The following is a 13,350-nucleotide window of genomic DNA, read 5'->3' as shown; positions in this document are numbered from 1 at the left end:
AAGAAGAAGGTGATGCTATATAGCACCACCCAGCAGCCCCTCACCTTATTCCTCTCTGAACAAAGCTCCTGTACCGACCAGCCCCAGCAGCTCCTTGCGCTTCCCCCAGGTTCCTTCACACATCTCCTCCAGCCTGGCAGCTGCCTGCTCCTAGGGCTCAGTGTCCAACCTCCAACCCGTGCTCAGCCACAGCTACCAACCATAGGCACTGCAGCCCCCTCCGGGTGCCCATGCTCCCCTGCCATGTCTTCACCATCACGCTGTGGTCATGCTGCCCCCCGTCCTTCCCCAGCTCACTGGCAGATGTCTTCTGTCATTGCCCTGAGCATTGCCCCGAGCATCCCCCTCCTTCCAAGCCTGTGAGACGTGGTGGCATCACCCTGAGCTGTGGCTCTGCAGCCACCTTGAGCGCTGGGGCAGAGGCTCAGCCTCAGCACAACACACCAGAGGCTTGTGGCTACTGAGGCAGGTTAAGCACATGCTTAAGCCTTTGATGAAATCGAAGCCATAACCATTTTTTTAATCCCCAACAAGCCTTGCCCTGTATCCAGCTATTTTCTCACCTCCGAGGAGCGAGCACAAAGGCTCTGAAAAGGCTCCCCAGGTAGTAAATCCAAGGGCTTTCCTGGGCAAGGCTGCTCTGCTTGCAGGGAGAACAGGCGCCTCTGCTCCTGCCAGCCCCCCATGTCTCAGGGGCATGGGGCACCCCCCAGCAAAGCCTCTTCTCTCTTATCAGCCCAAGGCACCCTTGCAGCAGCTTCTCCAGCATGTCTGCCGATGCTTAAGGAGGAAGGGAATTGATCCAGCTCTTGCTGACGGGTTTTGGCTCTCCAGGACTAACAGGAATAAAGACGGTAAAGGCTTAGACTAGTCATTAAGAGTCAGTAGTTCTGACTCTATCAAGGAGAGGATTTGCTGGAAGAAGACACCATTTCTTCTGTCACTTTCCATGTCCCGTTTGATTTGGTGTTGGATTTTTTTAGCTGTTAGCACCCTCTCTTATTTTGGGAGGGTAAATCACCAAAGATGTCCTTTAGCCAGAATATGAAGGACAACAAGATAGCACTAAGCTGAAATCCCCCTTGCAGTGGGTGCTAAACCCTGAAGACTAGATTTTCAAGGGATTTACATGTCTAAATGCTGCAAATCAGCATCCAAAGGTGCTTCAGTAATTTTGAAGGGCTGGTCCTTCCCAGCTACCAGGACATGCCTGGGGTACAGCAGCTCCTGCAGCAGCAGAATGGTTCTGGCTCCAGGGAGCCCAGGGGGCTTCTATTTCTGTATCACCCCAGCACCACCCCTCCTGTCAGCAGGCAAAGCAGAAAGCTTGAAGTAGAAAACATCAATACTGGTGACTGGTAAACAGGGAGGAAGACTGCAGCTGCAGAGCTCAGAAACGGTGTGTAAGCAAAAACCCAGGCCTGTGATGCAGGGACCAAACAAGCTCATGGTTTGAAGCTCAGGATTTTCAAGATGCTGCCTGCACGGTCTGCACCTACTTGGGGAATATGGTCTGCACCTACTTGGGGAATATTCAGGGGTCTGCAAAGTGAAAAAAACACTGGTCTACACAGAAGCCATGTAAAATGAACATGATGTCCCTATATGCACATCGGTAATTAATTACACCAGGAGCACTGTCTTTAGGGGCAACAATGCATTTAAGGACACATCCCGGCTTCTAGCACTGTCTGGGGAGCTACAGGAAGGTGTCTCAGGGGGCAAGAAGCAGGCCTAGGCTTACAAGCTCAGAGGACCTGTAGCAGACCTAGTACATACTTGGAAATAAAATACCACTACACAAGATAATTGTTACAATAACCTGAAGAACTTCTTTGCAGTGATAATAACTTTACACTTTACACAAAACTTCCATCACTATTCATTTGGGAAAAAAAATATACTAAGAATGGCTTATTTTCTGCTTTTCTCTAGAACCTGAAGTTTTTGAGGACAAGGTGGGTGGCAGGGAGGGATGAATCTGTCCCCTTCACCAGAGATGCAAGGGCTGGACAGACTGGCAGGAGCCCAGCTCCCCATGTGACACACACCTTCCCTCCCCATCAGCCCAGCACCTTTGTGCTTCTCCTTCCCAGCACAGGGGCACCACTGGGGCTTATATTTTCATTATCTTTTCCCATTGCCGACATCAAACCTTCCCTTTTCCTTTTCCTCCACCTAAATGCTCCCTGCCTGCCCTTTGCACAGCCAGGTGAGTGCATGCTGCCATGTGGTGTCTCAGGCATCGCACTGGCTTTGTGCTTCCCAGGCGAGAACTCTCCCCACTCCTGCAGAGCACTTGCTGATGATGCTGAGCCCCCTCATCTCGGGATACATATGTCAGGAGATGCCCTTGGCTGCCACTGCCCACACAGGCACCTCCTGCTCCCTGCCAGGGCCTTTCCTCTCCTGGTGGCTGTCCCACAGAGTGCGCTGGAGCTCCTGCCCTCATGATACCTCCTGTGGCAGGCAGGTGATGCCCATCACTCCTCACAGTCAATCCACCACTCCAGGGGACACTCCACAGGCAGAGTCTTATGCCACCAGGCCAAAATGCCACCTCCCACAGGTCCTAACTGCCGGTGCCCAGCAAAGGGCAGATGGCAGCTCGGATGGCGTTAGCTGCCCACAGGCAGGTAACTGAACGCTGGCCTTGGCGTCAGCCACCCCATCAGCATCCCAGCAGGCTTTTTCTGCCACACAAGTTAACACAAAAGACAACAAAATGTTTTTTCCAGCCCAACACATCCCCCACTCTTACCCAAACATGGCAAACACCTACAGAGGCCAAGCAAAAGAGATAGCTCCTGGCACTGATGCGGAGCCACCTGTGGAGGGGAGGGAAGCCCAGCAGCGCCTGCCAGCACGCAGCAGCTCCAGGACGTGGCCTGGGCTCAGGTGCCCTGACACTGTCACCCCAACGCCCGGCAGCACTGGGGCAGGACATAATTCACCTGGTGGGACTCGTGCTGGGAAGCCTCGCTCAGCCAGGCGACCTGAACTGGAGGGCTCACCCCGGGGGAGTGAGGCTCGCAGCACAGCGCCCAGGGCTGGATCACCCACAGCCCTACCCTTCCCACAGGGCGCTGAGGGGCTTACTCCCAGAGCCAATCCCAGCGGGACAATCCAGGACCCCGTCTGACCCACACACACAGCTCGCATGGAGCTACTGGGATTTTTGCCTCAGACACTCTTGTGGCAGAGCCCATTCTGCCATGCAAGGGACAATAAGGAGGGTGAGAGGAGCCTTTTGCCCACGCGCATGAAGCCTCACCTTTCCCTGTTCTCCTTCCTCATAGCCTCAAACACCTCATCATCCTCATCCACGTCCCCATCCTGTGGCCCATCCTTCTGGCAGCCAGTGCCTGGGGCGGGGGGCTCCTCCGGTGTGCTGTTCCTCCTGCCCGGAGTGCCCCCAAAGCTTGGGTTGCTCTCGCTGTCCTTCTGGCTCTCAATCGCTGAATCCACCTCCTCCTTCTCTGCCAGGATATCGTCGATGTTGGTTTCACGATAGCACCTCAGTGGCACTGTGTCCAGGTCTGTCTCCGAGTACTTCACTGTCCTCTTTATAATCCCAGTCTCGCAGGAGATGGGCTTCTGGCTGCCCGGAGGAGACATCTCTATCTCCACCTCCACGTGGCTCAGGCTGTGCTTGGGCACCAGCCCCGGTGGCTCGGCAGGCAGCGAGTGGACGGGCTTCTGGGGCGGCTCAGCCAGGGGAGCGGAGTCAGGTACAGAGGAGCCTGCAAGGGACCCTTGAGCACTCAGGGTCACAAAGTGCTGGGGAGCCGCTCCTGCGGCATCACACACACCCCAGGAGTGGGGTCACACATGTGGTGGGCACCAAGGAACAGGGATGGGGAGCCAGAAGGAAAAAGGGTGGGAGAGGGAGAGACAGGGAGCTGTCAGCGCTGGTGTGCCCACATGCAGCCCTGAGCCCCCACCCGAACCCCAAACCCTTCTGCAGAAGCAGCCAAGGGCTGCTGGGGCTCAGGGCTATGTATCGCCCACTCTGCACGACACTTCGTATGGCAGTTGGCAGGTGCAGGATCTGGCCCCAGGAGGACACAGACTGGCCGATGTTGAGGGAATCTCAGCTGTCCAGTGGGCACTGACCAGCCTGGAGGGACAGACAGCCCCAGGGGGAGCCTCAGCAGCAACTCGAGCTTGCAAAGGAGGGGTCGGTGCAGCTGTGGGCATCCTCCCTGCCAAACTTCTTACCTGTCTGCGGGGCATCCGAGGAGCCGTAGAAGAATTCCCACTTGGCCCGGGCAATGCGCTGGGCATGGGCTGAGCTCTGCCGGTGGTAAGGCCAGGCGCTGCCCTGCGGAGGGGAGAGTGGTGAGCAGGCAAGGAACTGTGGGGCAGAGCTTGCGCCTGGAGCGGGGCGCCCGGCACCTACCTGGGCTCGGGGCTCTGGCTTCAGGGAGCTCCTGACGAGGGTGGGGAAGTCCTCCGGCAGCCCGTTGGCAAGGGATCGGCAGAGGCCATCAGCATTGAGGGCACAGGGCTCCTTCCCACAGGGACGCGTGTCCCCCAGGGTCCTGCCCCCGGCCAGAAGCGGGTCAGATGCAGATGCCTCCATCCTCAGTGTGTGCAGGAGCCGCTCCTGGGGCAGGGGTTGGGGCTGAGGAGACCCTGTGTCCCCAGCAAGCTCCAGGCTGCGGCTGAGGCTGCGGGGGCCGTTCTCCCAGCAGGGCTGGGGGGGCTGTGGGCCACCCAAGGTCCGCACACTGGCCTTCTCAATGAAGCGGAAGGTGACGATGGAGCTGTGTCCCTCCGGAGCCGTCACCACCAGCGGGCTGCGGCTACCCAAGGAGGAGAGCACTGGGCTGGGTCTGCCCCGCCGCGGGGTGCAGGGGGCTGTCAGGCGCCCCGTGCCCGGGCAGCCCCCATTGCCAAAGGCAGCCACCTCCACTGGCTTGCGGGCCAAGGAGCCGGTGCTGTTGTAGAGTCCAAGGGGGCATCGGTGGGAGTCAGAGGCCAGGCCCTTGCGCAGGAGGTAGAGGCGGCCAGCATTGAGGTTGGGGGTGAGACAGCGTGGCGGGGTGCCCCTCCCAGCCTTGGGGCTTCCCCCCGCCAGCCAGGGCCTCTGGTCCAGCCCACGGGCAAACGGCGGGGGCGAGGTGGCACAGCCCTCCTCAGGGTGGAAGCGGACAGGTCCTCCCACCTGGGCCATCCTGCCGGAGGAGGGCACGGAGACGTCAGGTCTGGAGCCTGGCAGGATGACAAGGGGATGGCAAGGTGGGTTCCTGGCACCCCTGAGATGATGGCCAGGTCTTGGGGTGACACATCCTCAGGCAGCCCTGAAACAAGGGCGAGGAGAGCTGGTTAGGGGAAGGAGGACACCAGACAGAGTCTGAGGCCATGAGGAAGAAGAGAAAAGGTGCCTTGCCCTCATAGCAGGAGAAAGGGATGCTCCAAGTGAAACAACCCCCTTCAAGCCTCCTGCTGCAAGAAGCAGGCAAGCTTCATTGTGGGCTTCATAGCAGCTCAACCATGGGAACACTGGCAGCCTTTTGCTTGGTCCCCAGGCACCCAGAGTGTTTGCTTTCTCCCCAGAGTGCCAGGATGCTCTGGCACTCGCCCCACAGACCAGCACCCCAGACACAGTGAGAGAGTGTACTACGCACTTTGAAACAGGTTTCATTCATCATGCTTTAGGCTGAATCTATTCACTACCTACAGCCTACTACAATAACTTAATAAGGGGGAAAAAATGATACACTGGATCACTGAGACATCCTCCAATTGTACTTGCTCGAGGAGTTTAACACGAGCAGCACAGGCAAGGAGCTTCTCCCTTTGGAGGCCAACCTGGGTTTAAAGTGTGTCACACCAGCACATGCAGCAGCCTCTACCAGGGGTGCAGACAGAGCTGTCAACACCCACAGATCCAAAAAGCAGGGTTAGAACCATCTCCAGCCCTGGAGGAACGCTCACCTGCCTGCCCACCTCTGCCCAGACACCATGTATCCAGAGGTGGGACCAGTCCCCCTCAGCAGCTGCAGGTGGCTGTGGGGGAAGGCAGGACCCTGAGCCCCCATCGACTGCAGGCAGGGCTGCTGACATTTTTCTTTCTCCCAGCAGAGATAAAACTTGTACTCATCCTTCACAGAGTTTCTCTGAATTCCTCGTGTGCAGAGAAGACTCTGCCTTGGCTGCTTCTGCCTTCTGACAGACGCCAAGATACTAAGTCCCTCACTTAGATCTCATCATTTGAGAGTGAGAAACCAAATGCCAGATGCAAAAAGAGGAAAGCATGGTTTCTTCTCCCTGTTTCTGAATGCAAGCCAGACAGGGTTAAATTGCTGAAGGATGGGGCACTGGATTTTCATGGGTGTTTAGGCTCCAGAGATGCAGAGACATAACTTCATGAAATAGCCCGTATCACCCGTGTGGGGCAGGCGCCCATCTATCTGCATTATCACACTGCTAAAAAGTCTGGCTCCTGCTAAGCAACAGCAATCTGTAATTCACTCACCACAAAAATATACTGTTTTGCTTTATATATCAGTTACCATTTTAGCAGGTTTTTTCTCCTGTTATGGTTGTGTTCACATTCAAGGTTGCTGAACTTAACTGATAAATAATGAAGATGCGGGGTTCATATATTTCAAATGAAATTCCACTTTTTATCTCAACGCAGACTGACACAGATGCCAAGGGAAAAAAAAAAGTTATCACTAGGGATAGCTGGCATTCGCTGTAACATAACAAATCTACAAAACCCAGCCTATCTCAATACATGTGAGCTATTACTAAAATAAATGGGATAACCATAGCGTGTCCTCCTGGTTATCAAAGGAGAATGATCAAATCCAGAGTAAAGGCTATGCCCACCTGCAGCCTGCGGAAGCTGGATGGCTACACCACCCAGCGGAGTGAGCTTTTCATTAATAATAAAAGGTAAAAAGCACAACTGCAACCACGATGAAAAATCAATGACGGAGCTAAGGCTTCTGCTTGCTGATTTAAATCGTGAATCAAACCTATGCTCTTTAAATCACCGTGATGAATGGGCTGGGCTGCAAGGCAGCGGCGGGCTGGGGTGAGCCGTGTGAGGGAGAGCTGGCGGGGGGCTGCCCGGTCAGCCCGGGGCACGCCTCCGAGGAAGCCCCCGGCAGCTGCGGCGGGGGGTCGGGAGCTGCGTGTCCGTGGGGGGGTTCATCTGAGCCATAAGCCACCTCGCACGTACTGGAGACTTGCTCCTCCGGCGGCCCCAGGGGTGCCCCGGGGTCCGTCCCGGCGCCGTGCAACAGGGGCCGGGCAGCGCCGGGCGGTGCGGGGGCAGCAGGAGCTGCGGGGGCGGGCGGGGGCAGCAGGGGGAACACGGGTGGAGCGGGGGGAGCAGGGGGGGTGCAGGGGGAGCAGGGGGAGCAGGCGGTGCAGCGCTGATTTCACACCGCGGGCCTGCGGGGGCCGGACGCGGTGCCGGTGGTGGCAGGGGACGGGGCAGAGCAGGCGGCGGCTGAGCCGGGGCACCGGTGCCTCTGCATCCCGGAGGGACACGAGGCGGTTTCGGGGGACACAGCTGTGACCGAGGAGGGGCGCCTGGCGGCCCTGGGACCAACAGGGGACCCTTTCCTGGGGGGTGTCGAGGTAAGGAACGTGTCCCGCTTCCAAGCTGGAGCTGAGCCTGCCCACCCCTCCCCACCCCCGCCAGCCCGGCCTCCCTCGCCCGGTACCTCCCGTCTCGGCGGGATCAGCCCTGAGTGGATGTGACATCCATCCGGATGAGGAGGGAGCCCCCGCCCGCCCGCCCGCCCGCTCCCTCCGCACCGGCACACCGGGGCGGGTCTCGGCCCCGCCGGGCATCCACCGGTGCCACCGCAGCCCGGTGCCGCCGGTCACCGCTGCCGGCGGGGTGCAGAGCCGCCCCGGCCCCCGCAACAACTGCTGCAACTTTCCCCGCTCCCCCGCCGCCCGGCTCCGGCCTCCGCTCCCCGCCGCCCCCCGCCTTACCGGCGGTGCCGCTGCATCCTGCGCGCCGCTGCCCCGCGCTGGCGCCGGTACGGCTCGGCCCGCCCCGTCGGGCCCGGTGCGGTGCGGTGCGGCGCAGCACGGCACGGTGCCACCGGCCCCAGCCCGCCGCTCCCTGCCGCGCTAATCCCGGGCCGGGCCTGTCACTCCGCCCCGCTGACAGCCCCGGCAGCCAATGGGGAACCTTGCCGGGCGCCGCGCCCCGCCCCGCCCAGTGGCACCGGTGGTGCGTGTCCCCGGGTAGCACCATGCGCGTCCACGTGTCCAGCTGTGCGCATCCCCGTGTCCCGGTGTATCACCGGGTGGGTCCCAGTATCCCACTGTAACCCCATGAGGTCCTGATATCCTGCTATGAGCATCCCCATACCCCGCTACCCCGCTGTAACACCATGAGGTCCTGGTGCCCTGCTGTGCACACCCCCATGTGAAGCTGGCCTCACACACCAGCACATGCAGCCCCGTACAGCAGCGTGCACGGCCCCGATGTGCACATCTCCATTTGTCAGCACGCACATCACCACGTGGCACGTCCCTGCTCAGCAGCACACATGTTTCCGTGTGACCACAGGCACACGTGCTCACACATGAGCATGCACAGCCCTGTGTGTTGTGTCCTGTGCTGCAGGGTACAGGCTGGGCCCGTGCCCCACTGCTGCTCAGGGACCAGGAAAATGAGAAGACAGAAGCTGCCATGTGGCCTGGGCCACTGGCCACCCTGATGAGCCATTGGCCCTTGCCCCAGGGCACAAACTCCATACCAGGGACTTGCCCCTCTGCAGGTCCTCAACCTAAGCACACCGTGGCCGCTACCCAGGCATCCCAGGCCACCAGTGACCTGTCATCACTGTGTCACCAGCCACCCCAAAGATGGGAAATGCCATCCCAGTCTCAGGAAACCACTTTGTGCTAGAAGGGGAAAAAAACCCCCCATCCTTCACACCCTGCCCCAGGAGCTCCAGCAGCACCAGCGGCGTGTGCCAGCAGCTCATACAGGGCAGCCAGGCGCCAAGGTGAGGGGTGCTGTGGCAGGCACCCCAGCCACCACACTGGGCCTGCAAGTGGCAGCCACCAGGGCTGGCAGCCAGCACTGCTGCCCGCCCAGGTCGCCAGATCGATTCGCTACTAAGCAGCACTTTATTACCCAGCCCAGCAATCGTTATTAAATGTGCAGGAGAGGAGAGGCCCAAGGGAGCAGAGGCCTCATGTGCGTGCCGTGCCTGTAAGGGATGTGGGGAGACCTATCCTTCCTTGCTGCTTTCCCTGCCCATACTGAGCCCAGATCTGTGCCCATCTGCCCTCACAGCCACCCAGGAAGCATGTCCCCTTATCCGCTCCCAAACATGGGAATGAGGGGAGAAAGCAGCAGTCTGGGCAGGCTCTCCTCATGTTTAATGCATTGACATGCTGCCATCTTTCTCCCTCCTTCTCCAGGCTTCTGCCTGCGCAGGGCCCCTCTCCCACACACCGGGGACCACAGGTCCCCAGGCTGCCTCGCACATAGCCGGCTTTCCCAGCAGACTGCAAGAAGCTAGGCTAATTAGGGGCCTTACTGATGTGGGATCAACGACCTGATTCCTTCAGCAGCTTCTCGATGGCAGGAGGGTGGGGAGGGGGGAAGGCTTTTCTCTAAGCTGCAGCCGGAGTGACAAATTTAACCAAGTGGAAGAGCTCAGAGCCTTCCCAGCATGTCCATACCAGGATGAGGCATGCCTGTGCCTTCCCAGCACCTGCAGACAGCCCTGCTGAGAGCTGCAGAGGGTAAGGGAGAGGTCCTCTCCTGCCACCCTGGCCAGAGAGCCAGGCCAGCCCCAGAAAACACATTTCCTGCCAAACCACATGTTTCCCCTGCAGCTGCTGTTCCTCTCCCTTTCTGTGCTCCACTCCATATCCCCCTCAACTCCCCACAGCCCTATAACTCTGGAAGGATGTGCCCACATACATGGATCCAGCTAGCACTGACACAAGCTCCACCGGGTCAAGATTTAGCCCTGGCTCCCCTGGTCCCTCCTGCTGTGAGCCCCTCCCCAGCTGATGCGGGGCAGGAGGGAGCAGGGAGCCCCTCTGGAAAATGACAGAAGGGCACAAGCAAGGTCCCCAGTGTTCTACCCCACAGCCCCAACCCAGCGGGCTTCGCTAGAGAGCCTGGAGTGCGGTGCACTGGGAGCCCTCTTTACTGTCACTTGGGTGCTTCAGCACCTCCAGTCTTGACCACAGGTAGTGCATGAGAGCCCACCTGGCTCCATATCATCCCTTTCAGCTTTCTGGGCTCTGCCAGTTCCTCAAGCCCAGCCACAGGCAGCTTTTCAGGAGTTTTCTATTGCCAGCATTGCCCTTGCTCATTGCAACACAGCACTCCCTCCCAAGGCCAGAAGGCATTGGTGTCATCAGGGCAGCACAATGAATTTCTTGCTTGGAAGAGATGGACCTGGGATGTCAGTGCCTTGGCTGATGTACAGATCTGTCTGATATTTGGGTGGGGACAGGGCAGACTAACTCATTCCCCCAGCCAGCTCCAGGAGGGGATCGTGCTCAGCCTGCCCTAAGGCATACAGGTCAGCCTCTAGAAAGGCACTTCTGCAATTGCAGCTCTGCTTGGAATAAACACCCTGGTGCACCTCAGGGCTGCTCCCCTGAGCACAGGGAGGCTGGCAGAGCAGTTTTCTTGAGGCACTGCAGAGAGCATAAGGGCCATATTCTGCCTCCCCACTGCCAAAGTCTGTGGGGCTGTGCTTTGGCCTCGGGGTACAGCACAGCCCTGCAAGTGGGCACAGACACTCCATCAGCAGATGAGTGCTCCTCATCCAGTTCACTGCAAGCACCATGGAAGGAGCAACTCCAGCCCCACAGGAGATGGGTCCCAGTGAGCACAAGCAAAGCTGAACTCCTCCTGTCTCTGCATTGAGGGCTCCAGGGCAACCAATTAGGTTGCATGTGCTCCCTCAAGATCTAGACTTAACTACATGGCTCTAATTAATGCCTTCTGCCTCTGATGCCAACACCCAACCACATCCTCGCTGTATATTAAAAAGCCACTGCAGTATAAGCCAGGTCTTTAATGGGTTGATACACATGTCTGTTATTGCACCAGGCTGGTGGTTAAGGATGAATGGTGACAATATCATTCCTTGACAGCCTGTTACACAAACACTTCCTTACAGCTTACTCTGAGCACAAAGGTGGGGCTGGAGACCCTGCCTGTCCCCCTGCCCAAACATTGCCGGGACCTGGATCAGTGCTCACCTGCACGGTCCTGTGCCTCTTGCAGCTCCCTTGCATGGGGCATGCATGTGAGACCATGGCAGGATTTTTCAGGGTGAAAGGCACTCTGGAAGAGGACATGGACTGCAAAATGTCTTACCAGAGAAAAGCCAGTGCAGACTACAGTCTATGCAAGGGATAGCTGCTGCCTGCCCAACTGCCAGTGCCTTCCCCAGTGTCCCACCTCCCTACCTGCGGCTGTCCGCTCTTGCAGGGCTTGGAAGAGCAAAGCCACAGAAAGAAGGTAGAAAAAGCTTGTACTGGGCCTCAGTGAGCTGTAACAAAACATTTCTGTAATGCCCTGGGAACACCTGCTGTTACAGAAATCCCCTCAGACTGTCCCAGCCCCAGGCAGCACCCATGCAGGATGCAGGCTTTCCCTTGCACAAGCATTGCTCAGTTGAGACAAAGGCAGAAATGCCAGCATGGTAAAACCTGTCCTGGGGACGTGGGCGGTGGGGACTCAGCACAACTTGAGCCATAAATAATCTCCCTACACAGCAGTTAGGGGAACAACTGTGTGGGAGTATCTCTTGGTAAAAAGATGTTCAGGGAAAAAGATGCTCTTGAAGGAAAGCAGAAGATTTCCTTCAAGAAAGAGTGATGGTGGGGTGCACTTTCCACTGAGGATGGAGCTTCATGGGTGCCAGCAGGTCACTCAGACCTACCTCACTGTGGTGAGTCACTGCACCAAAGAGACAAATATAGTCTGAAACAACCCAAATCACCATCTCTCTGGTACAGCCTCCCAGGACACAACTTGTGCTGCAGCACAGATCTCTGGAGATACTCTTCAACTGATCTCCACAACAGTAAGGTGCAATCCCTTCCCCACCACCTTCAGCCTCAAGATTCACATGGGGAAAGGTGAAAGGGTGTAGAAGGGGAGTAAAAACAATGGATGCAGGGAATCTCTTATGCAGAAAAGAGACAATAGGCCCCAGCCAGACAGCCTGACCCAGCCCAGGGACAATGTGGTCACACAGAGAATTATATAAAAGGTGTGGGAATCCTAAAAGGTTGGTTAAGGAGCAACTACAAGCACAGTAAGGAAACTGAGCAAAACCTGCTACTGTGGAGATGTGTGGAGACACATACAAGGGACATGCTGAGAGCTTGAAAGCAGCAGATTCACGAGGGGGATGCTGCAGAACAGGCCTGCATTGGTGTGCATCTGGGAGCTCCTCATGCATGTTCCTCTTTCAACCCTGACCTGCACAACTTGGCCTTGCTTTACTTCCATATATATATTTTTTAGCCCTGACTCTACAGCCAGAGTCTTTTTTCAATAAGAAAGGGGAAGGTATCATGTATAGGGAAGAGCTGAAAAGAAGGCACCATGGGTTTCTGTTTCACCAGCTTAAAAGTGGCTCCTGGCAGCACTGCAATCTCAGCACTCAGAGCAGAGTTTGCCCTGTGAGCTCAACATCTCCCATGCAACCAAGAAGTCCAGCCATGGTCCACTCCAGCCCCAAGACTGATGGAGGGTGTCAGACATCCTACAGACAGAGAGAATATAGAGCCAGATCCTTTGAAAGAACCTGATAAGAGTCCAAGGAAAAAACAGTATTGACTGACTACTCAGCTTCTGGGGTGCTGCATGCACCTCACATCTTAAGGAGTCAATGCTGCAGAACTACAGGTATCTTTGAAAAGACTAAGTCTTTTGCCCCACTTAAGACTAGAAAACTGTAAAGGAAATGCCCCCGAAATCTTTGCAAGGCTAGAAGTGTTTAGCCAGCAAGGTGCCAAGCCATCATACAAGGTGGTGATAGAGCTTAGGACAGCAGGTTAGTGCTGGCTTGGCATCATATCAAACTCCTAAAAATAAGCTGTACCCTCCCACAGCACCAGCCTCCAGGGACCCCAGCAGGCTTGAGGAAACCCAGCCAATCTCTTAATATGCCTTTGACATGGAGATAGCTGCACTTTCAATGCAAAGGAACTGTCAAGGGCAAGTCTTCTCCACCTATGCCCCAGGATCAGCTGGCAAAACAGGAGCACCTCTGAGAACCAAAGCCTGAGATTCCTGACCTGAGGTCTGCTCTTAACCACAGGACTCCACCCTCCCTTCAGGTCCCAGGTCCCTAAATCTCACTCCCACTTCCC

At 57.1% G+C, this 13,350-nt stretch overlaps 1 protein-coding gene across 6 annotated transcripts in view; it reads right to left on the bottom strand.

Annotated features, from left to right (window-relative positions):
- Positions 1-13,350, bottom strand: part of PSD (pleckstrin and Sec7 domain containing) — a 47,564-nt gene that overhangs the window by 30,208 nt on the left and 4,006 nt on the right. For 2 of the 6 annotated variants that reach the window (XM_040606268.1, XM_040606271.1), the window contains exons 1-4: positions 7,966-8,108; positions 4,403-5,306; positions 4,222-4,324; positions 3,275-3,794 (exon numbers count right to left, since the gene is read on the bottom strand). In XM_040606268.1, coding sequence (XP_040462202.1) covers positions 3,275-3,794; positions 4,222-4,324; positions 4,403-5,179 — 1,400 coding nt within the window. In that variant the 5' untranslated portion in view covers positions 5,180-5,306; positions 7,966-8,108. Of the gene's footprint in view, positions 1-3,274; positions 3,795-4,221; positions 4,325-4,402; positions 5,307-7,965; positions 8,109-13,350 lie in introns of those variants that run through there. The other 4 variants (XM_040606272.1, XM_040606273.1, XM_040606269.1 and 1 more) reach the window with 2 other exon arrangements.

Source organism: Falco naumanni, chromosome 9, assembly GCF_017639655.2.
Source record: "Falco naumanni isolate bFalNau1 chromosome 9, bFalNau1.pat, whole genome shotgun sequence".
In the NCBI taxonomy this organism is placed as follows: Eukaryota; Metazoa; Chordata; class Aves; order Falconiformes; family Falconidae; genus Falco; species Falco naumanni.
Note: the sequence above shows the minus strand (reverse complement) of the source record. Positions and strands in the feature narration are given on the sequence as shown.